We start from the raw sequence: 20900 nt of genomic DNA on the forward strand, positions 1-20900 counted from the left end.
TAACTGAATTATTTGTTGTTTATAAAAAAAAAAAAGAACAAAACATTCACACATATAAAAAAACAAAACAACAACTGCGTGAACGTCATGTTCTGTACTTACACCCGTGATGCAAACACGGTACAGATAAGATCACACTTCCTTCCTATTGCTGGACTGTCTTTATCTCCCTATTAGCATTTGCCTTCTCTTAATGGGATTAATTAGAATCGATATTGCTAGGCAGTATAAGTACACCTTTGGCACTTGCAATCTTTCTTCCTTTTTTCTCTGAACAATCACAATGTAAATGTGATGATTAAAAAAGCATTAGTAGCCCATTCTTAATATAAATAGCTGATTTATGACAATGCCTACATGAAAATAATTATGTTTGGATATAACTATGCTTTTGGATTCCAGTTCAAAGATACCAGGAACAACAGATCTAGATACCTAGAATGCCAGTAAAACAAGACAAAAACAAAAAAAAATTGAGCAAAGCAAAGCAGAAAAAAACAGACAAACTAAAACAGATAAAAGGGAGAGGGCAGGGGAGGAAAAAGATCTGTTATCAAAACAAAAATATTTAAGATGTATTTAAGAATTGAGCTTTCATGGTCATGGAAGAGCAAAAGTCTAATAATACCTACATTTTGCAATTTTCTGTATTTACTAACGGTACAATGATTCCAGCATAATCACTGACCTGTCAATTAATCTCATTATCGCCATCACACACACAATAACACAACTCACACTCACCAGCCTCACACATGCAACACTGAAGGGCTTTGGTGAGAGGTTATGTATGAAGAATTACAACAGTGCTGTGGACTGGTGTAATTCAGGCCTTCAGCTTGACAGACTCTGTGCTTCTGCAATTCTTTAGCATCTGTGATAGAGATGTGGGTAAATTCACCGTGACTGTCACTATAAGTGTAGATAGTTAGGCTTTGTTAAAATGGTCAAAGAGTGAGAATCAAGTTTTCTGAATGCATGAAATGCAGAGTCTTAACATAGTAGCTTCACAGCTTAGCACATTTTATGGTGTTTAACAATCATGCTAACAAGCCCATAGAGATTATATCCGTATGGGCAAGCCCTTGACCTGACATGGATGAAAGTCCCTCTCTGCTGTGTTTACGTACCTCATGTCAAACTTTAGTGACACTACGAGGACTGTATGAGTGGCCTGGGGGTGGGATGGAAGGTGAGTGTTAGTGGCACAAATATTAACCGCAGAATGGTTTAGAAATTATGCAGCAATAACATACAGTTGAATATACTGTGTTGAACAATTTATTCAAATTTTGGTCTGTTTGCGGTAACCAGGATGATAACGAAAGTCCACCTTTTTCAATTACATCACAAAGGACAAGTGAGGAAAAGCTGAGCTTTCAAAGAGGACGTCAATGTTTTTTACCAGCGGGAAATTAATATTTAACATAATTATATTATGTTAATTATTGCATTATAGTCTGTAATGTAATAAGTTTCAATAGTGAGTTCATACACAGTATATTTGATCTGTGTGAATCTGTCCCGGTTAATATTTGTAATATCCACCAGTGGATATTTGTTCATCCTTTAAACAAAAACACTGGTAATACATACATACAAGTTACATCACATCTGTATGTATGATTTAGACACACTGAACACAGCACAACACGACACAACAGTACACAGAACAACACGAAATGAGAGTACACAAACATTACATAAAGACACAAACTCTAAGAAAGATGATCACAAAAAGAATAATTGAGGGAGAGCAGGATCATGTGATGTAAGTAATGACTACAGTGAGAAGAGACGGGATAGTTTACATTCAGAAATTAGCACCTGCATATACAGTACAAGGATGGACAGAAATATAAACTTATGACATTCAACATGGTCAAAGATAAACAATTAATTCCAATGTACACATGGAAAGGTTCCCAGTAAGGTTGTTGTACATGTCACTGTTGATTGCAAACCAGTAGAAAATAAAATAGTTTATGCAGGTAGAAACAACAGAAAGAAATATAAATCTGCAGATGTTGACATTTCATCTAAGACAGTAGAGGACACAGTGAAACAACAGACGTTGAAATAATATTCACAGAACATTCAGATCATGTATGATAGTGTCATACATGCAGGACACGGTCATTGATGGTGGAAGAGTCACACCTACTCATACACAACACATCCAACAGTTTGATATGAGACAATAAAAAAAAAGGTTTCTCAAACATATACTTCAACCATTCACTAACCTTGGATAATAACCTTGCACTGAGCATGAACTGGTCTTGATTCACCAGAAAATGGAATACGCATACCAAAAATCTTATAAACTATTTTTTTTCTATTTTTCTTAATTCTTTACATGAACCAGTCAGGTTCAGGCTTTAATCATACTGAAGTTAAATGCAGTGGATCTGCAGATCTCTGCATTTATGTGCGTTACTTGATGGATCATTTACTATTACTTGAAAAATTAAATATTTTTAATACAATTAATAATGTTACTGCTGAGACAACTATTGAATCCAGCAGTCTGGTCCACCAAAATCTAAATACCTTAGAATTTGACAAAAAAGAAGAATGAAAAAATATTTTATTTAGAGTCTACATTAAAGATGCATTGTAAAAAAATAACCTCATCATCAGGTGAGGTCATGACAGGCCCCTCCCCTCGCTCTCTGTCCCCGAGGGGCAGTGACCCAATGAAAGCATTGAACCATTGTCCAGGCCAGCAACCTCTCAGCCATATCTCGCCGCTCAATTTTTACTGCACTGCAGTCAAATTCTCACACCGATGTAACCTGGAACTCTGACAGTTTGCTACAACATTTGTGGGAACTGCTGAATGACTAGAAAATAGCATGAAAAAGCAGTTGCAATCAGCAGTTGTGCCAATTTGGTTGTTGGGAATCATTTTGGACTGCCATTTTATGGACATATTAACTAATTTTTAATATAATACAACTAATTTTAGCAGTATAGAATGCAGCAAATATATAATAATAACTAAAAATATAATAACTAATTACTGATTATATATATATATATATATATATATATAGATATATATATATATATATATATATATATATATATATATATATATGTAAGTATTTCAGTATGTAAGTATGTATGTATGTATGTATTCCTATATATAGAGAGAGAGAGAGATAATGCAGTTAAGGTTTTGTGGCAACTTTAATAATAATATGAAAAGGACATAAGGCACTGTTTATTCACATAGTGATACATGATATGGTGAAATTGATAATGAATTGGTCTAGCTCATCGAGAGCCCTAGAGAGAGAACCCTCGGGTTCTTTGGTTACTGCAAAGATTCAGAAGTGAGGTTAAATGGGAGTACAGGGGAAAATCAATCAGTCTGCAGAGAGAGAGAAATGAGAGGGAAAGTGAGAGAGAGAGAGAGAGAGAAAGAAAGAGAGAGGGGTGTGACTGCAGCCCTGCAGTGCAGTACTATTTCTACGCTTTAAAACAATGGCTAGAGAGGAAGATGACCACAATGCCCTCAGTCAGTGTGCTGTGCAGCATCTAGACTGCAGCTCTTACACATTTAGCTTCACCACCAGAGTCTGTCAATGGCAGGGCCCAAGGGTATGTGTCAAAGCTCTCAGTGTACTCAAAATATAAAATACAAAAACACCAGCACATCAAAAGAGCACTTTAGACTGAATAAATTATTGATAAAAGGGGGCAAAAGAAGAAACAAAAAAGAACAGGGGCACAACACCAATAAAATAATCATAATGATCACATAAGTGCATCTTGGGAATAAGTGGGCATCTGAACATTAAGGTTGTAACATGAACCAATTTGCCAGGTTTTAGAAGACCAAATGTCCTTTTTTTTATTTTTTAGCTTGAACCATCTTTAACCCTTTCATTTTATCTTCCATCATGTTTTGCTTAGTCCCAGAATGCTCTCTTCCACTGTTTCCTTGGCAACAGTAGGCAGGAAGGAGTGAGAGGGCAGAAGGTAGAAAAAGAAAGAGGTGGAAGTTCGAGTGGGGAGAAGAAAGAAGAACACATGCTGTGGTGATTGAGGAGGAGAGCGAGGGAGTGAAAGATAAAGGGATAGTTCACCCATCAGTTAAAGTTCTGTCATCATTTACTCACACTCCTATGACATTTTTCTTCCAATCACCATAATATTTTAGCAGAATGTCCAAGCTGCTCTTTTCCATATAATGAAAGACAATCAGTATAGCTGTCATAATTTGGTGTATGATGGGCTCAATTTTTTTTAGCTTCACACTATTCTGTCCAGTTGGAGGATATTAAACGTGTTTGATATTTAGAGCCAATTTTAGAACACAGATTGTTTACATTTGTCATGTGTCTCCTAGAAACCGACAGATGCGGACCAGCACCGACAAACAAACAATTACAGTACATCACTTCTCAGACATTAAAAGAATCAACAAACAACGATTTAATGTGTTCAATCGGCAAAAAACAAGTACCGACCAACAGCAACAGATGCCTACAGGGTTAACACACTGATCTGACAAAACCAAACAAACATGTAGTATAGTGTATTCCAGCCTTTAGTAATATGGATCACTTTTATATTTTTATGCTGTCTTTTTGTCCTAATTGTAATCTTGATAACCATTCACAAACAGTATGGAAGACAGCAGCTTAGACATTCTGCTAAACATCTTCTTTTGTGTTCTACTGTAGCCGGGTTTGGATTGAAAGTGAGTGAGTAAATGAATTGTCATTTTGGGGTGGACTATTTTAAAACATCTACACCAACAGACCACACTGAAAAGCCACAGCACAGATATAAACTAAAACAAATCCCTCAGATATGCGTTCATACACCACATAAAAATATACAAAAACACAGGTCAATATTATGGAATCTATAAAGAAAAAATGAGAAAATGTCCAAAAGAAAAACTTTTGACCTTTCCTGACCCGTGCTCTTTTGCATTCGTCAACATAATTGAAAGTGTACTTGAAGAGGCACTGTGACCACAGTAAAACACACTCTGTGGGCACAAAAGAAAGCCAGAGAGTGAGAAAGAAAATAGGTAAAAGAGAGAAAGGAGACAGCAAAAAAAATAGTTTCACATTAAGAACAAAATGCCATTTACCCCTGATTTGGGTCTTAACATACTGCATGAAAACTTTGCAGTGCTGATGAGAACAATTGCATCACAGTCTTTAAAGTGTCCGGTTACCATGGCAACAGCCCAGGTATGTCATTACAGCCCTACAAGAACTTACCTGTGTCTGTGTATATCAGTATATGTGTGTTTGCTAAGCTTTTTAGTGCCTCTGTTGTTTACATGTCCACGTGTCTTGTTCAAGTCTATCAGACATGATTGTTTCTGCTCACCTGATGTTTAGTGTATATGTGAGGCAGAACTGTGTCCCTGATCGGTTAGACTACAGGACTGTAGCACACATCCTAACAGTGTCAGAGCGCAGTGTTTCAGCACAGCCCTATCGAGCATTTGTTATCTACTCATGGCTAGAATAGTGGTGTTCACTGTTTCTGGTCCATATAATGAAGGGTTTTCATCTGCGGGCTGTGATGAAACACTGGTCAGTGGACCCCAGAGTGGAGGGCAGTTCCAGGAGAGAGAAGAAACCAGCTTTATTCAAAAAATAAAGAGAAAATGCAAATAAAACACAACCCTTCTCAGTGACCGTTCACCAAAACCCCTAAAGCATAAAAGGCATTCCTCTTTCTAGTAGTAAATATAGTGTGGGATGGGAATTATACAGCCCTACAAAGGCAAAACAAAATAACTACGCCAACGATGGAACTGGGGAAGTCAGCTTAACTGATCTGATACTCAGTTTTTTCTGAATTTAAACATAGTTGAGCCAAACCTGTTTGTTACAAGATAACTCAAAGTCTAACAGCTGCGATTTTAGTCATAATGCAATGTGTAGTTACTGTGTTTTGCCTTTGAACGGCAGTATAGTGAGCACTGAAACTCTTTACAAAGACCTGAGGGGCACACTACTGAAGTGAAAGGTCACCGCTAGGGAGGAGAAGGAGGAGGAAGAAGTCACAGCAACACCGAATGGATTACAGTGCACACAACGACAACACACGAACAAGGGAAGACAGTGTAACAGTGTAGCAACAAGAGCTGACATACAAACGCATGACACGACACAACCTGAGGAAGGAGATAACACAACAACAGCTCGTCAGACAAGCGTACCTCAGAAACACACATCAGAAAATACAACATCCCCAAACACACAAACACAAATTAAGCAAGAATCACACAAATAACCTTCTGTCACACATGAATTAAGACAAGAATTTTCATTTCATCATATGTGTGGGTGTGTGAACGTGAGTGTGTTGAACTATACTGGCCCGAGGGTTAAAAGGGCAGCGCTAACTTGTGTACAATCCTTAATGTGTGGTGCTCAGTTCAGTCAAGAGAAAAGAGTGTGAAAGATGGCAAATACAATTAGTATGACAAAAGCTTACTTTTGAGGGTAAAATGAGAGAAAGAGAGTGAGAAAGACAGAGATGATGGAGCAAGTGCTATAATGACATCGCTCATATACTGTACTCATATGCTGCATCCGAAATCACTTCCCTACTAGTAGGCGAAAAACAGTGCATGAGGTGAGTAGTACTGTATGTCCGAATACATAGTATTCAAAAAACAGTAGGCGAAAAGTACACGGATGACCTACTTCTTCTGCCGGATTCTGAAGTGAGCATTCGATGGACACTTTACTATCCCATGAGGCCACGGGAGAGGATTTATTGATTTATTTTATTTTATTGATTTATTTATTTTTATTAATGCTCATAAACAGTACACAAACAGTAATACAACCATCAACAAATAAAAATGGTAAGACAATGACAACAAAATAAAATAAATAAAATAATTTATGAATGGCAGTGAAGCGACGCAACTGACGCTGGTAGGTCATGTGACAGTAACAACATGGCAGATGTAATACGTACAAATTTTATTCCATATTCAAACTATATAGACAGTCGTGAAGTAGCCTAAATTCAAATGTAGTACTTACTCAGACAGTAAGATTTTGGATGGATAATGCATGGCTAGTTGTGCATTTAGCAATTTTAAAGCACGATGTGGAGACCAAGAACCATACGTCGCGACGCGAAGCGGAAGCCAGCATTGACAACTTAAAGCTGTTAATGATGTTTGTAGCACAATATATGAAAAGTAAAATGACAGATATTTTTGTCAGTTACAGCTCTAGCATTCTGCCCACTTCAAATCAGACAGAGAGATGAAATAGTGCGGTAAGACCAGCACATTTATTTGAATTAATTATCGATGGATCGAGATTGAGAGAGAGAGAGAGAGTGATGACAGTTGTGTGTGTGAATTACATGCGTCTGTGTCTCGCTCTACAAACAATGAAACTGTTTAGATACTTCAAAAACAGTGATTTTACCACCTCGTTGCTGAGGAATATGATGTAGCAATCTACTATTTTATTAAAGTCTGTGTGAACGGGAAGTTGCGACCGACTTTACTTCCGTATTGTGACATACTTCAGAGAGAAACTGAATATTGAATGAGAAAAACGTGGGCGTGGCTTGTTTTTTCTACTGCGAACTGATTGGATGTAGTAAAGTAGGCGTTTCGTGATAGTTGGATGGGCGTGTTTAAGGATTTTAATTTAATATTTTTATTTTATGTGTTTAAGGATGTCAGGCTCAAGCCGTCAAACTGATGTCATCAGAGAAGGTCCATCATTTCAGAGGTCAGGAGCATTTTCAGATTTGGATTAAAGATTATGAAGGCAAACTATTTTTTTTGTGGATTGACTTGCACGGATGAATTGTTCACCACAAAAATAGCAGTGTGCGCTAACAAAATAAATGTAGTCAAATTTGATTTCATGTGTACTTTAATAAAAGTCCTTTGTACATCCTGGTATATCAATTATTTAAAGTGTATTCTAGCATTTATTTGGTTAAGATGCCTTATGGACTACTAATTCCTTAGTTTATTTTATATTTTATATAAATTAGAATTATGGAACTTGATGCTGAGTGTTTTTATTAGGTTAGAAACAAAATGCCCTTATTAAAAGCTAAAATAAATAAATAAATAAATTCCAGGGGCAAATTGGGGGGGGGAAATGGACTGCCCATTTATTAAAAAGTTTCTGACGCTGTCATGACTGAACTTACTTTGTGAATTTAGTCTATGCAGATATTAAATAAATTAGATCAGTACGTAAATTGTCAAACTCAGAGACAGAAAACATAGTACTGAGTGTGGCTACTTATGTTTGTGTTTCATATCTATGGTTGCTCTAAACTAAAGCATGAATGTACTAAATATAGCCTTTGTCTAAATTCTTTGTGTCCTGGTGAAATATGTGCATATAAAATATTTCCCTGTGAAATGTGAAAAGTGTGCCACATGGAATTAATTAAATATTGACCTCTATGCATCCAACTAATTTCTACGCTGCATCAATGCTACTTTTTTGAGTGTTACCTCTGATTCATTATGGTTTGATCCAAGAAGAGGCAGAATTGGCATTGAGGTCCTGCTGTAGCAGTGGCCCTTCCGGCTTGAACCACTCATCTGCTGAGGGGGAGACTGGGTTGGCGCCTGCAGCTTCTAGTGTTTTTGTGGGTGGGGGGTTGTAGGATTTGGTTGTGTAGAGGGGTGTATTTGGAATATGTGGAGGTTGGTGGAAAGGTGCAGGTGCAGGAAGGTATAGTATAGAAGGAAAGGCAGTAGATGTCAATCATGCCATTGCAAAAAAATTAAATAAAACAATGATACAAGAGGATGTGACGCGAATTGAGTGAGGTGTGGAAAATAAGGAGAAAAAAAGGCCAAGATGAGGGGATGGATGGAGGGAAAGAGACATGGGCATAGACAAGCCAGAGTGGGAGGCCAGGAAGAGAAAGAGAATGAAGTAATAAATCAATGAATGACAGCAAGAAAGAGTAAAGGCAAGCCAGATAGATAGATAGATAGAGCAAGAGATACAACTAGACAGAGATCTGAATCTGAATATATGTAGAAAACAGGAATCAGAAATGCAGTATTGCATTTAAATCTAAGAAAGTAGAATTAAATAATTAAAATATTTTAAAAACAATAAATTAACCAAGATGGAAGAACACTTCTCCCAGAATGCATTATCTGTGTCTTTCTGATTCAAATTCCAATTTAACTTCCTCTGGGATGTGGCCAATTAAATTCAAACTCTTGAGTTAAAGGAGCCATTTCTTCCATCCAGAATTTTGCACAACCCAGACAGATTGACAGAACGATAGAGCATTTGAAGAGCTTGTTGGCCAGACGCAGTGAATTTGTTTGATACATCTGTTAATAATTTAACTTGTGCTAGGATTATTTTCACTGAAAAGTCCTGATTTTATCAAAGATTAATCACATTTAACAAACATATGAATTGAATTATTACTGCGTATGGGGTAAGGGCTTTGCTAATGATGAGCGGCCTTCAGAATGATTGATGTGGTGAATTATGAGCAAATATGCAAGAGGAGAAGGCAGGGAGCTAAGCTGTTAGTATGGATGTGGGAGAGTCAGTTTTAATGTGTTTACCTCTGATGTACTTTGTGAAGTGCAAGTCAGTGCATGTATATATAAAATATGTATATATGTATAAAAATATATATTGCTGCAATGCATGTGTCTTTGCCATAATACACAATAATAAGCATTTGAACATACAACTTACCTTTCCTGAGCCTGTTCTTGTGATGTACACTGAAAGTATGAATATAATAATGTGTCCATTTGTGGGTGCTGCATACCTTTCCTGACATTGCTGTCTGTGGTGCGGAACTCTCCGGTACTGAGAAGGAAGCAGGCCCTATCGTGGGGGTAACGTTCACGCCCCGTGCATGTCCCCAACCCACTGGTGGCCGGACTCCTGTCATCTGGCCCTAGCACCTGATCTATGGTGGGACAGTCCTCATTAGCCAGAGCTGCGTTTGCAGCATCTCCATTCTGTTTTGAGTCTGACAGGAAGAAAAAGAAAATCACTATTAGTGGTACTGTGTGCATGTGAAAATAGAGAAACACAAAAAAACATGAAAAACCAAAGAAAAAAGAAGAAGAAAAAAGTCTGGGATGAATAAAAAGGAGCAAAAATAAAGATGCGCTACAGAAAGAGCAGCATCACTTGATTTAAATGGTGCAGGGGAACTCAGAACATCACACACACACAAACACACACAACATGCACAACATGAATGATTGTGCCTGAAAAAGTGAGATGTGCACACACTCAAAAAAATAAGCTGCAGGGGCACTTGTTCTTAGAGCTTCCGTCAAATCTAATCTGACGTGAGTTACCGTTCAACAATTTACAGAAATAAGCCAGGGGCAAAGCCTGCTAAAGACATGAAGAGAGACATAAAAAAGGAGGTTGGGGAGGCAAGGGAGAAGATGACATAGAGACCCATAATGCAATTGGACCTCATTGGAAGAAATTAAAAATATTTATCTGTGAAGACGGTAGTCCATATGACCATGAAATCTGGGAAGATGATGATCACCTTCACAGTGAAATAGGGACAAAGGGTGATGAATGGATGACACAAAAGTCTATAGCAAAGGTCATGATATATGCTTGACTACACCAGATATAACTCACTTTCCTGACAGCCATTAAATGACAATCACTGAAGAGATAATAAAAGTACTTATGATACAATAAAATAAGAAAAACATATATTCACCCTAGTTTCTTTAAAAATCCACGTGGATTTATTTTATCCGTGGAACACTAAAGGAGAAATCTAGCACAATGTTTAAGCTGCTCTTTTCATACAACAGAAGTAAATGGAAACCATGGCTGGATTTTGAGTCATTAATTAGTAAAGTTATACCTGTTCCTCACATAAAGTCATTGTATTGCTTCAGGAAACATCTTGGATAGACGTATTATTTTTATGGTGCAATGTATTTCATTTTATTTATTTTTTTTTGACCCCATTTAATTTCACTGTAAAAAATGGAGCAGCTCAGACAAAACATCTCCTTGTGTTTTCCACTGACAAAATGTAATCATATGGGTTTGGAATTTCAGGTGAACCATTTAAAAACCTTCAGCATAAAATCAAGTTACAGAATCAGAGCACCTCTCACGCAAGCCAAAAAACCCCCAACACACTCATACATGGGGACGGGAGACAAACAAATGACTTTGTTAGAGGTTTCATACTTTTAGTTTTACACTACTTAATAAAACTTCATTAACTGTACACATGATGGATGTGATGCCAGTATTGTAGGTGTCAAGGGCACGTGGGATTTGAAGCTACAGGAGGGCACATGTACTAAAGCGTTTCTTCACAGCAAGCGTCTCAGTATGTTTATGCTCCCTTTTATTTCCTTGGGAACTTCCAGCTGTGAGAACTGGAAGAGCAAAACAAAGATGAGCAGAGAAATACAGCTGTCATCCACTCGAGGCTGCTTGCTCCAAAAATGTTACTTTTTCAGAAAAACGATCCGACGTCATCCTATTTATAAGGATGCAATGTCATCTGTCATAATCTGTATCTTTGGTGTTGAAATCAGCTAAAAATCGGCAGAGATCTGGCTGTAAGCAGAGTGCTGTTGATTTGAAACCTTTTGCTTGTATAGATAAAATATAGCATATGCTAATCTGAGGGGCCGTGACTAATCTGCCTCATGTTAATCTTAGCATGGGGTGTGTATATCTGTGTTCTGCACAGTAATGACAGACGGAGCTCTCTCGGCTGCATGAACTCACTAACTCAACCTGACTCACACCTTCACATGCAAATATGGTGAAAAAAGATGTTGATCTTGTTTTATGGTAAATCATCTTTACAACAAGAACTTTACTTGAGAAGCAAAATTAAGACCAGTATATATTAAGATATATAAGACTATATAATAATAAGATTTTATGTATGTATATATATATATATATATATATATATATATATATATATATATATATATATATATATATATATATATATATATATATATATATATATAAATATATTTTTTTCTGAATATATACGTAATAATATACTGATTAGGAAAATGTGTTTCTGCAGTGAGTGCGCAAATAAATTGTACACACAAATAGTACTGTAAGCTCCATGTCAATCATCTAAAGCTGTTTGCTAGTTTCAGGATCATACTCCCTGCTCTTCTGATTGGGTGGGGTGTTTTTTGGTAGTCTAAGAAACTGATTGGAACACATGAAGCATAATCCTGCTATAATTTTAATAACGTTCCTGTTCTCTGTCAAACTTGGACATGACAGCATAGTTTCACATATTACTATTCTCAAATACTTGTGTGTGTATGTGTGTAGATATTACAGAAGATTATATAAAAGACCCAGTTTAGGTGATGACAGTTCAATATAAAAAGCTATAAGTGATGACCACATGCATTTGTGAGATGGAGCTTGACATCACACACAAAAATACACTCACTTGAAGTGTTGTGTGTCAATAACATTTTTGTTCGTAATATACCAATTAATTGCCTGAAGGTGTAGTCACATTAGTGAAATTTTACCAAAATTATGCAGGCAAAAAAGTAAATTATCGCTTGTCGATTAGAGTAGCAGTGTAGAAAGCATGGCAGTCACTTTCAATCTTCATGGTGAATTCAAGTGACCAACTTGAAAAAGAGCAAAATGTGTGTATCCCTCATGTAAAACTCCTGATCATGAGGATTCCTTTTGGAATGATTCGATTTCACCCGTTAAATTTCACAGAGCAACGGTAAATGTGACTGCACCTTTATTGTTGGAAATGTAACCTTTTAGTGCAAAGATACGTCACACACACAAACATGTAAACACATGGGTACACTCGCACACACACACCTGCTCTGTTAATCTCTATGATTTCCTCCTGTGCAAGAGGACAGTCTCCTGCCATGCTTCCAGAGACCACCATACTGCCCATCACATTACCCATGATCCTGTGTGGCGAGGCAGTGGCCATGGCCAGGGCATCTGGCTTGCAGTAGTTGGGCGATCCAGGCTGGGGAGCCCGCGGGATGTGCTTGTTCTTCTTCTTGGGCAGCTTCTGCTTAGCCATTGCCAGAGAGTAGTACATGCCGAAGTTGTTTACAATGACGGGCACAGGCATGGCGATGGTCAGCACGCCCGCCAGGGCACACAGGGCACCCACTAACATACCAGACCATGTCTCTGGATACATATCACCATAGCCCAGTGTTGTCATGGTGACCACTGCCCACCAGAAGCCGATGGGGATGTTTTTGAAGGTGGTGTGTTTGCTTGCCGTGGGGTCGGCCGGGTCAGCGCCGATGCGCTCAGCGTAGTAGATCATGGTGGCAAAGATGAGCACTCCGAGAGCGAGGAAGATGATGAGGAGCAAGAATTCATTGGTGCTGGCTCGGAGAGTATGACCCAGCACTCTCAGCCCCACGAAATGGCGCGTGAGCTTGAAGATTCGCAGGATTCGGACAAATCGCACCACGCGCAAAAAGCCCAGCACGTCTTTTGCCGCTTTAGAAGAGAGGCCGCTCAGCGCCATCTCCAGGTAAAAGGGCAGGATGGCTACAAAGTCGATGATGTTCAGCGAGCTCTTGAAGAACTCAGCCTTGTCCGGGCAGAAGATGACACGGGCGAACACCTCGATGGTGAACCAGATGACGCATACGCCCTCCACGTAGGTCAGCCAGTTGTCAGTCACTACCTCAAACACAACCTCCTCCCGCGTGACGTTCCCCACCGTCACATTCTCTGTCTTACTGTAGATGGTGTTGAAGGCCTCGTGTGTCTCCAAGCAAAATGTTGAGATGGAGATGAGGATGAACAGGAGCGAGCCGAACGCCACATACTGGAAACAGAGAGAGGAAGACACAGAGAGAGACAGAAAGACACAAAGAGAGATGAGAAGATGAGCACATTAATATTATACAGTGAAATCAGTGAGTTCGCTATTGAAATAAAGAACTGTTACAGTGCTTAAAGCTGAAGTGTATCATTTCTGTGGCAGAACTGGAAAAATAATCCCAGTCTGATCTAAAACATCATCAACATCATGACTTTTTTCTCCTTAGCAATCTGATGTTCTACTGTAGATAAGGAGTCTTCGACAGGGGCTCTGCCAATTATTGTTTTACGCCAAACTAAAGTTGTGTCCCAAATGATGTACTATACACTACATATTTTTGGAAGGTTATTTTCTCATCCAGTGTCAGAGTCTGATAACCCTTCCCCCTTCTGCTAAGGAAAGCTGCGACAGTAAAGTGCATGAAACCATTCCACACACTGCTTTTTTTTTCTTTTTTCAGTTAAATTAATGCACTGTCCAGTATTTGAAGTGCACTTTTTCTTGTTGAATTTTCAGCATGAACACACTACTCACATTACTATCAAATGGCGTAGAATAGTGCATAAGTATGTAAATTGGGACACTTTCCCCCTTTTATGTGTAAAAAAATTAACATGGTTCAAGCTAAAGCTAACCTTGAGAAGCTGAAATCTGACTAAACATTTCATTCTTCCTCCCACATTAAAATATATTATGTAAAACTTAAATGTTACAATAATAATTATTTTAATGGCTTTAAGTACCATAATCTATGTGAATGTATCAACATGATACAACACATGTTTTTATAGACCAGGGTTTAAATGCAACACTCAGTTTAAACTATATGTAACAGAGAGTCCCTGCTTTGTCTCTCAATACAACAAAGGTTCTTTGGCCTGAAAAAGATTGAATAACCCTTTTCTATATAGTTTTCTAAATCCAATGGGATGCCAGACTTCCCTTTCTGTGCTTAATGCTATACGCTGTTGGCATCAGGTACACAAGCACATGGAAAGACCCTTTGAAATAAAATAGTCTACATAACAGAATAAGCACTTTAACATCCAGAGGCTGCTGTGATGCAGTTTGGCCCACTGCAGAGGTCCTTCACAATCAGAAGGAGGTGTACAACAGATAGAGGGCGCCAAATACTACAACAAAAACAGCAAAAGTGCTCTGAGAATAGTAGAAGTGGTGTAAATGCGTCAGTCTCATTGACACTGTACTGAGGAAACACCACAGGGGGAGAAGATGGGGTAAAGCAAACTTTGTGAGTAAGACGAAGAGAATGGATAATGGAGGCAGAAAAATGAAAAGAGATGGCAATGGAATGGACCTGTAATGGAAAGGGAGAGAATAAAAAAATATATATAGAAATAGAAAGAAAAAAGTCTGAGAGCATAAGGAAATGGAAGGGGGAGAAAAGAGGAAGGGAGGGCTGGTGAATTATAGCAATGTACGCTGTGCGTGGTCACCATTCTGAAAACAGAAATGTCATGTTGGCTCTCCTGCAGATAGATGTGCATTGATTGGCTAGTGCACGTCTCTTGTTAAAGCCCACAGCCTCTTCTCCTATCACCTGCAATCAATATAATCTGTTAATCTCAGTCCACCTCAGTGCCAGCATCCATAGTATGTTTTTTTATGTAGCCTGTCATTACAGCCATTTATTTGAAAGTGTAGGAGTGTGTGTGTGTGAGAAACACTGCTGCTGCTGCCATTCCCCCTCTGCAGTGCTCACATTATTCTCCCTACTCCCCGTTCCTCCTTTTCCCCCCTCCTCTCTGTCAGTCCACACTTGCCCCTCCTCCCTTTACTGGGGTAAACCATTCCTTTTGCAGACGAATAGCTGTCCCCCTCCTTTTCTGCCTCCTGTCTTCTGACTCCTCTGCACTGACAGTCCTTCAACCCTGTTATCTTTTTTTAAGTCTCTGTGGCTTTTCTGCAAGTTGCCCAGATGTCCCACGCATTTCATAAAGACATGGCAGACATTTACACCACAAAAATAATTTTCAAAATCTGTGTTTTTAAATGCAATAACTAAATGCATTTACATGAGAAGCAAAAAGTTTAACTTACTCCACCTTTTTGAGTAAATATTACAAAATTTAGTTACATTTATAATATGGAAATATAATATGGAAATAATATGAAAAAAAAATTGCCAAAGGGGTTAGAAAAAAAAGAAATAAAAAAATTTATTCTCTGAAAAGAAGACTTACTATCTTCATCCCCATTTTGATTGTTAAAGTTTCGATGAAACAGAAGTATGGACAGATTTTTTCTTCCATATTGTGACGTACATGAAAATGTGAAAAGAAAAAACAATTTAGGGAGGGTACTTGATTTAATCAGTTGTTGATTGGATTTTGAGATGGGGCTGTTGTGCTCATATGAATTAAATATTAGATGTTGATTAAACATTACAAAGTCAATATATATATATATATATATATATATATATATATATATATATATATATATATATATATATATATATATATATATATATATATATATAATGTGCAATTTACAATTTGAATGAATTTTCATTTCATGTTCAAAGATTTTTTCAGTCTAGATGCACAGACACACCACTTTGTTACCACTTTTTTATACCACCTTTCAGTACCCTTAAAAAAAACAATAACACATGAAGAAAACAGATATAGTCAAACACAGTTGCTTAACCATTTGAATTAAGACACCTAAAAAAAACTGTTTTAAGGACATCTCAAATAACTGCAGTCAGGTCAATCCTCCCATGACGAATGAGAAGCAGTCAAATGAAGGACTGAGGCATCCTGGGAGAATTAACTAATTCCCCAACCCGATTAGCATGAGCTAATTTAACGAACCCATCTTGTCGTGCCCTCAAAATGCTGATGAGGGACCCGTTTGTGTGTCAAGCAGACATGCTACCACGCACAATGTCACCACTACTCCACACGTTCTGCTCCAGATACAATCGAGCTCCAATCTCTCAACCCTCTGATCACAACTGGGATGTTTTGATGATAAAAATAAGATATCATTCTAATTTGACCAGAAATCAGTTTTCTTTATTATTTTGGAGAGGAAAGTAGGAAAATGTTGGTATATTAAATGCAGCAGATCATAGTACATCATAAAATGGACAAGATCATCAAATACTAATTCAACTCTTTTCGAATGCCAACAATTTCTGACACAAATGGTTCCATTTATATATATATCTTCATTTTGCCTACACCTGAATATAGTATCTGTCTTCAAGCCAACCGGTAGTCTCCACTCATTTGCATAAAGTTAAACTACTCTCAACTTTGGCAGACACTCAACATACTCACATGTCGCTCAAGTGACTAAAACTGGCCAGCTCTTCATAAATGTATAGCTTTCAGATCGCTTTCACACTGCATAGCACTGTATGAGTGAACGCCCCTTTATTCTTGAAGGACACAAAACCTCAGTGCTTATGCAAGAACAGAATTAAGTTTTTCCTGTATCACTGCAGTCTGGCTCCACAGTTGTGGAACGAAGTCTAAGAGCATGACCGTTTAAAGATTTAGAGGATGAATAAGGACTCTAGAAAGACTAAAGACTCTCCTGGAATGAAGTAACTGTTCACCATAATGCTTTAATGCCATTTGTGGGAGTGTGGACACGCTCCTAATGGCTGTTTGCTGCCCACAACTCTGCTCTTGTTCCTGTATTCCATTACAAGATACTCTGATGCTACGGACATGTTTGTTCCCATCATGACCAGCTTTTTCTGTAAGAAAGGCTGTGGAAATATGACCGCTTGAGATGGTGCCTGCTGACTCGATGCTGTCAAACTTTCTAAGAACATGTAAGATAAATGACTTGCACATACTTGAATGTGTGTGCATGCATCTAAATGTCCTAACCTCCTGAGACTTAATGGTGTATAAGACACAATATCAGAACCATAGGATAATAAGTATGGATTTTACACATTGGAATGAGTGTACAGTATAACCATGACTTTCCCTAGCACACCAATCAAGACGATCATCTAGGTTTAACATCGAATTTCACACTCTTCTGGGCCCTACATATGACTGTGGGTGTAAATGTTCACATTCTCAGAATGAAATTTATAGATGGAACAGATTCATACTGGAGTTCTGCAAAGACTTCAGCTGCCGGTCAAAAAATGAATGTGCTAGAAGCTGCCACCATGAACTATAAGCTCATAACCTGAGTGCATTCTTCCATATGATTCTCACTCACCAAAAAATCAAACTAAACCAAGAAAACATATAATAGTTTTGCGTACAGATTACAGAAAACTAATAGGAGCTTTTAATGTATATATATTATTTAATTATTATTCATTGTGATATTATTTTCACAATGAATAATAATATCACAATGAATAATTCACCCTCAAAATCTCATTACTATAATACAATTGATAATCTAATATTGTATTTCTTAATATTTTTTAATGATCATTATTACTTCAATATTTTTTTACTGTATTACAAAAAAAAATTAAATTCGGTTTTAAGGCAGAAAAATTTCACCATATGTATATATATATACTTTAAAATCAATATAATATTCTTTTTTCATGTTACAGTAATTATAATGAGACTGTAATAAATAAAATATAGCATAAATTCATCATCAGCTGTAAGATTCTCAATCATTTCAAGAACTTTTTATTCTTTTTATTTTTTATTTTTACTATATAGGAGTATATTCAACACAAGACCATGTGAAACCCACACTCCATTTAGGATTAGCACAATCATCATGTTTCCCCAGAACACTCAGGAGAACCTTCACTATTACTTGGCCAGAGAACGGTCAAATAAGTAAAGCAAGCTATTCCAAGAGGAGCATTTAAGTGTTGCTTTTCCCAGAGACACTGTGTCAGCTCTATGGGACATGCCTGCTATATTTCTGGAGGAATTGCCTGCAAAGCAAATACTAAAAAACATACTCTAGCAAATCAGAAGGCCTGATGAGATCAAAAACCAATGCATCAGATCTTACAAAAAAACATTTTGTTGCATTGTGCAGAACAATGTACTGAACACAGAATTGCACATTCTTTGAAGCACGAAAGGTCAAAGCTTTGGTCTCAGATGCCTCTGAACATTGTTCTCAGACCAGCGGTGTGTACGTGTGCTGTATAGTGTCATTGAGATAGCTCACACTGAGCCAACACATTCACCCCCCCCCCCCCCACCCCCCCCCCCCAAAAAAAATAAAAACCTACTATTTATGTAATATACATTTTGATTCTGATTGAAGACAGCATACTTCCACTGGAGGCCACACTGAGTTTACTGATAAGTTAAAACCCTCGACACGTTACTGTACCATCACTTGTTACAGTGGAGTTCTAAGATCTGAGACCTTCAATATGAATATGGGCAATGTCACAAATTTGTACATTTGAGTAGTAACCTAGTAATAATCAAAGCTGCCAGTCATGTTTTATGCTCAGTGTACACAGAACATGTTCTTATGTAAAAAATGTAACTTAATTTAAACTTAACTTTATGTACTGTCCAAAAAATGGTGCTAAAGTGTGCATGTGACATGGTCAAAGGTGTCAGTGTAGCTCATAGTGCAGAATCATACATTTTCCTTTGTTTTAAAATGTTCTATATACAAAGCGTTTGGTCTGTTTAAATTTCAAATCCCAGATTTTTAATGTGGCCTCAGTCTTTTGGAGCACACTGTACATCAACCATAAACACTGTAGCGCAGCACTTCACATCTGGTCTTAGCCTGCATGTTGCTGCGCTAATACTGCACCACAGATAAGAAAGTAACCACTGAAATGAATGGGAATGGTCGTCTCCATAGTATGCAAGACTAAAACCACAGCTGAATAATCTTTTTCTATCATCAATAAACCATCAGTTGGTGTTTATGAATATACATAGGCTGTGGGCTAAAAATAGAGGTCTAGATTTGTCAGGAGTACTGGAAACAGAAGGCAGAGTCTCAAGTAAAGAAACAATCTGGTGCACAAGTTTAAAGAGCAGATGACTCGAGAGGAGATGGGAAGTGGATACAATAGACCTGGCAGATGTCATAGTTTAAAGATCCAGAACTATACCCTCTTTCACATCCCTCCACCACTCATTTTAATATGCATCTACAAAATGTTCTGATCTTCTCTGATCTCTCAGGAGAAAATCCCTGCTTTATATTCCAGCCATTTCTGTATCCTCATTCTCTTCACCCGCCTTCATCTTTCTGTTTTTTCCTCAGTCCACAGCTTTCATTAGACATGGAATGACCTAATTTTTATTAGCACTGTGCAGTACACCATAAATATTACAGACCACACCGTCTCAAACACATCACAGCTCGCAGGACTCCCATTTTTTACTTAATCTTGTTGTCATACTCTCTGTTTTCTTCTGTATCTCTTTTCTCTGTCCATTCCTCTGTCCCTGTCTTCTTGCATCATGAATAATGAACACAGGTGCAAATATCAAGATCAAACACACTCAGCATCAGTCAAATGCTTGACCTCTCAGGCAGAAGATCACTTCCAAAAATTAAGATTTAGTTTTTTAAAAAAATGTAACTATGCAAATCACACCAATATAATTTATACAAAGAGTGGAATAAACATAAACCATTTCAATTTTATTTTTAACACAAATTACTACTGTTCTCCTTTTGTGGTGTCAACTCTACAACCAACAAATTTCCAATATAAAATATCCAATAAAGTTTTCTTTAAAAGTTCGTGTAGCCTATTTAATCACCCAGACAACAATGTCAGTGAATAGCAGCTTGAGATGATACAGTTTATGACATGTGACAAAACTAAGGACAAATAAGGTAAATATCACTTGTAAATTACGCAAAAAGGGTAAAAATAGTGTTTCATTATGTGAATTTGGATACATAAAATGCTAGGTATGAAATAAACCTTAGAAAGACAAAGGGGTCTATAATTTTATTCTGAAAAATGTTTAAAATGTCTTTCCCACCACCACCATTTCCCCCACAGAATGTATATTAAAATTCTATTGGTACTAAAAACTAAATTCTAATTTATTTTCCACAAACCCAAAGAAACACAGAGTAGCATG

At 37.5% G+C, this 20900-nt stretch overlaps 1 protein-coding gene across 13 annotated transcripts in view; it reads right to left on the bottom strand.

Annotated features, from left to right (window-relative positions):
* LOC109059036 (potassium voltage-gated channel subfamily C member 1-like) overlaps positions 1-20900 on the bottom strand; it is a 56461-nt gene that overhangs the window by 12051 nt on the left and 23510 nt on the right. For 6 of the 13 annotated variants that reach the window (XM_042724355.1, XM_042724372.1, XM_042724365.1 and 3 more), the window contains exons 3-5: positions 12861-13845; positions 9793-9999; positions 6137-6157 (exon numbers count right to left, since the gene is read on the bottom strand). In XM_042724355.1, coding sequence (XP_042580289.1) covers positions 6137-6157; positions 9793-9999; positions 12861-13845 — 1213 coding nt within the window. The other 7 variants (XM_042724414.1, XM_042724392.1, XM_042724405.1 and 4 more) reach the window with 3 other exon arrangements.

Source organism: Cyprinus carpio, chromosome A3, assembly GCF_018340385.1.
Source record: "Cyprinus carpio isolate SPL01 chromosome A3, ASM1834038v1, whole genome shotgun sequence".
Lineage (NCBI taxonomy): Eukaryota > Metazoa > Chordata > Actinopteri > Cypriniformes > Cyprinidae > Cyprinus > Cyprinus carpio.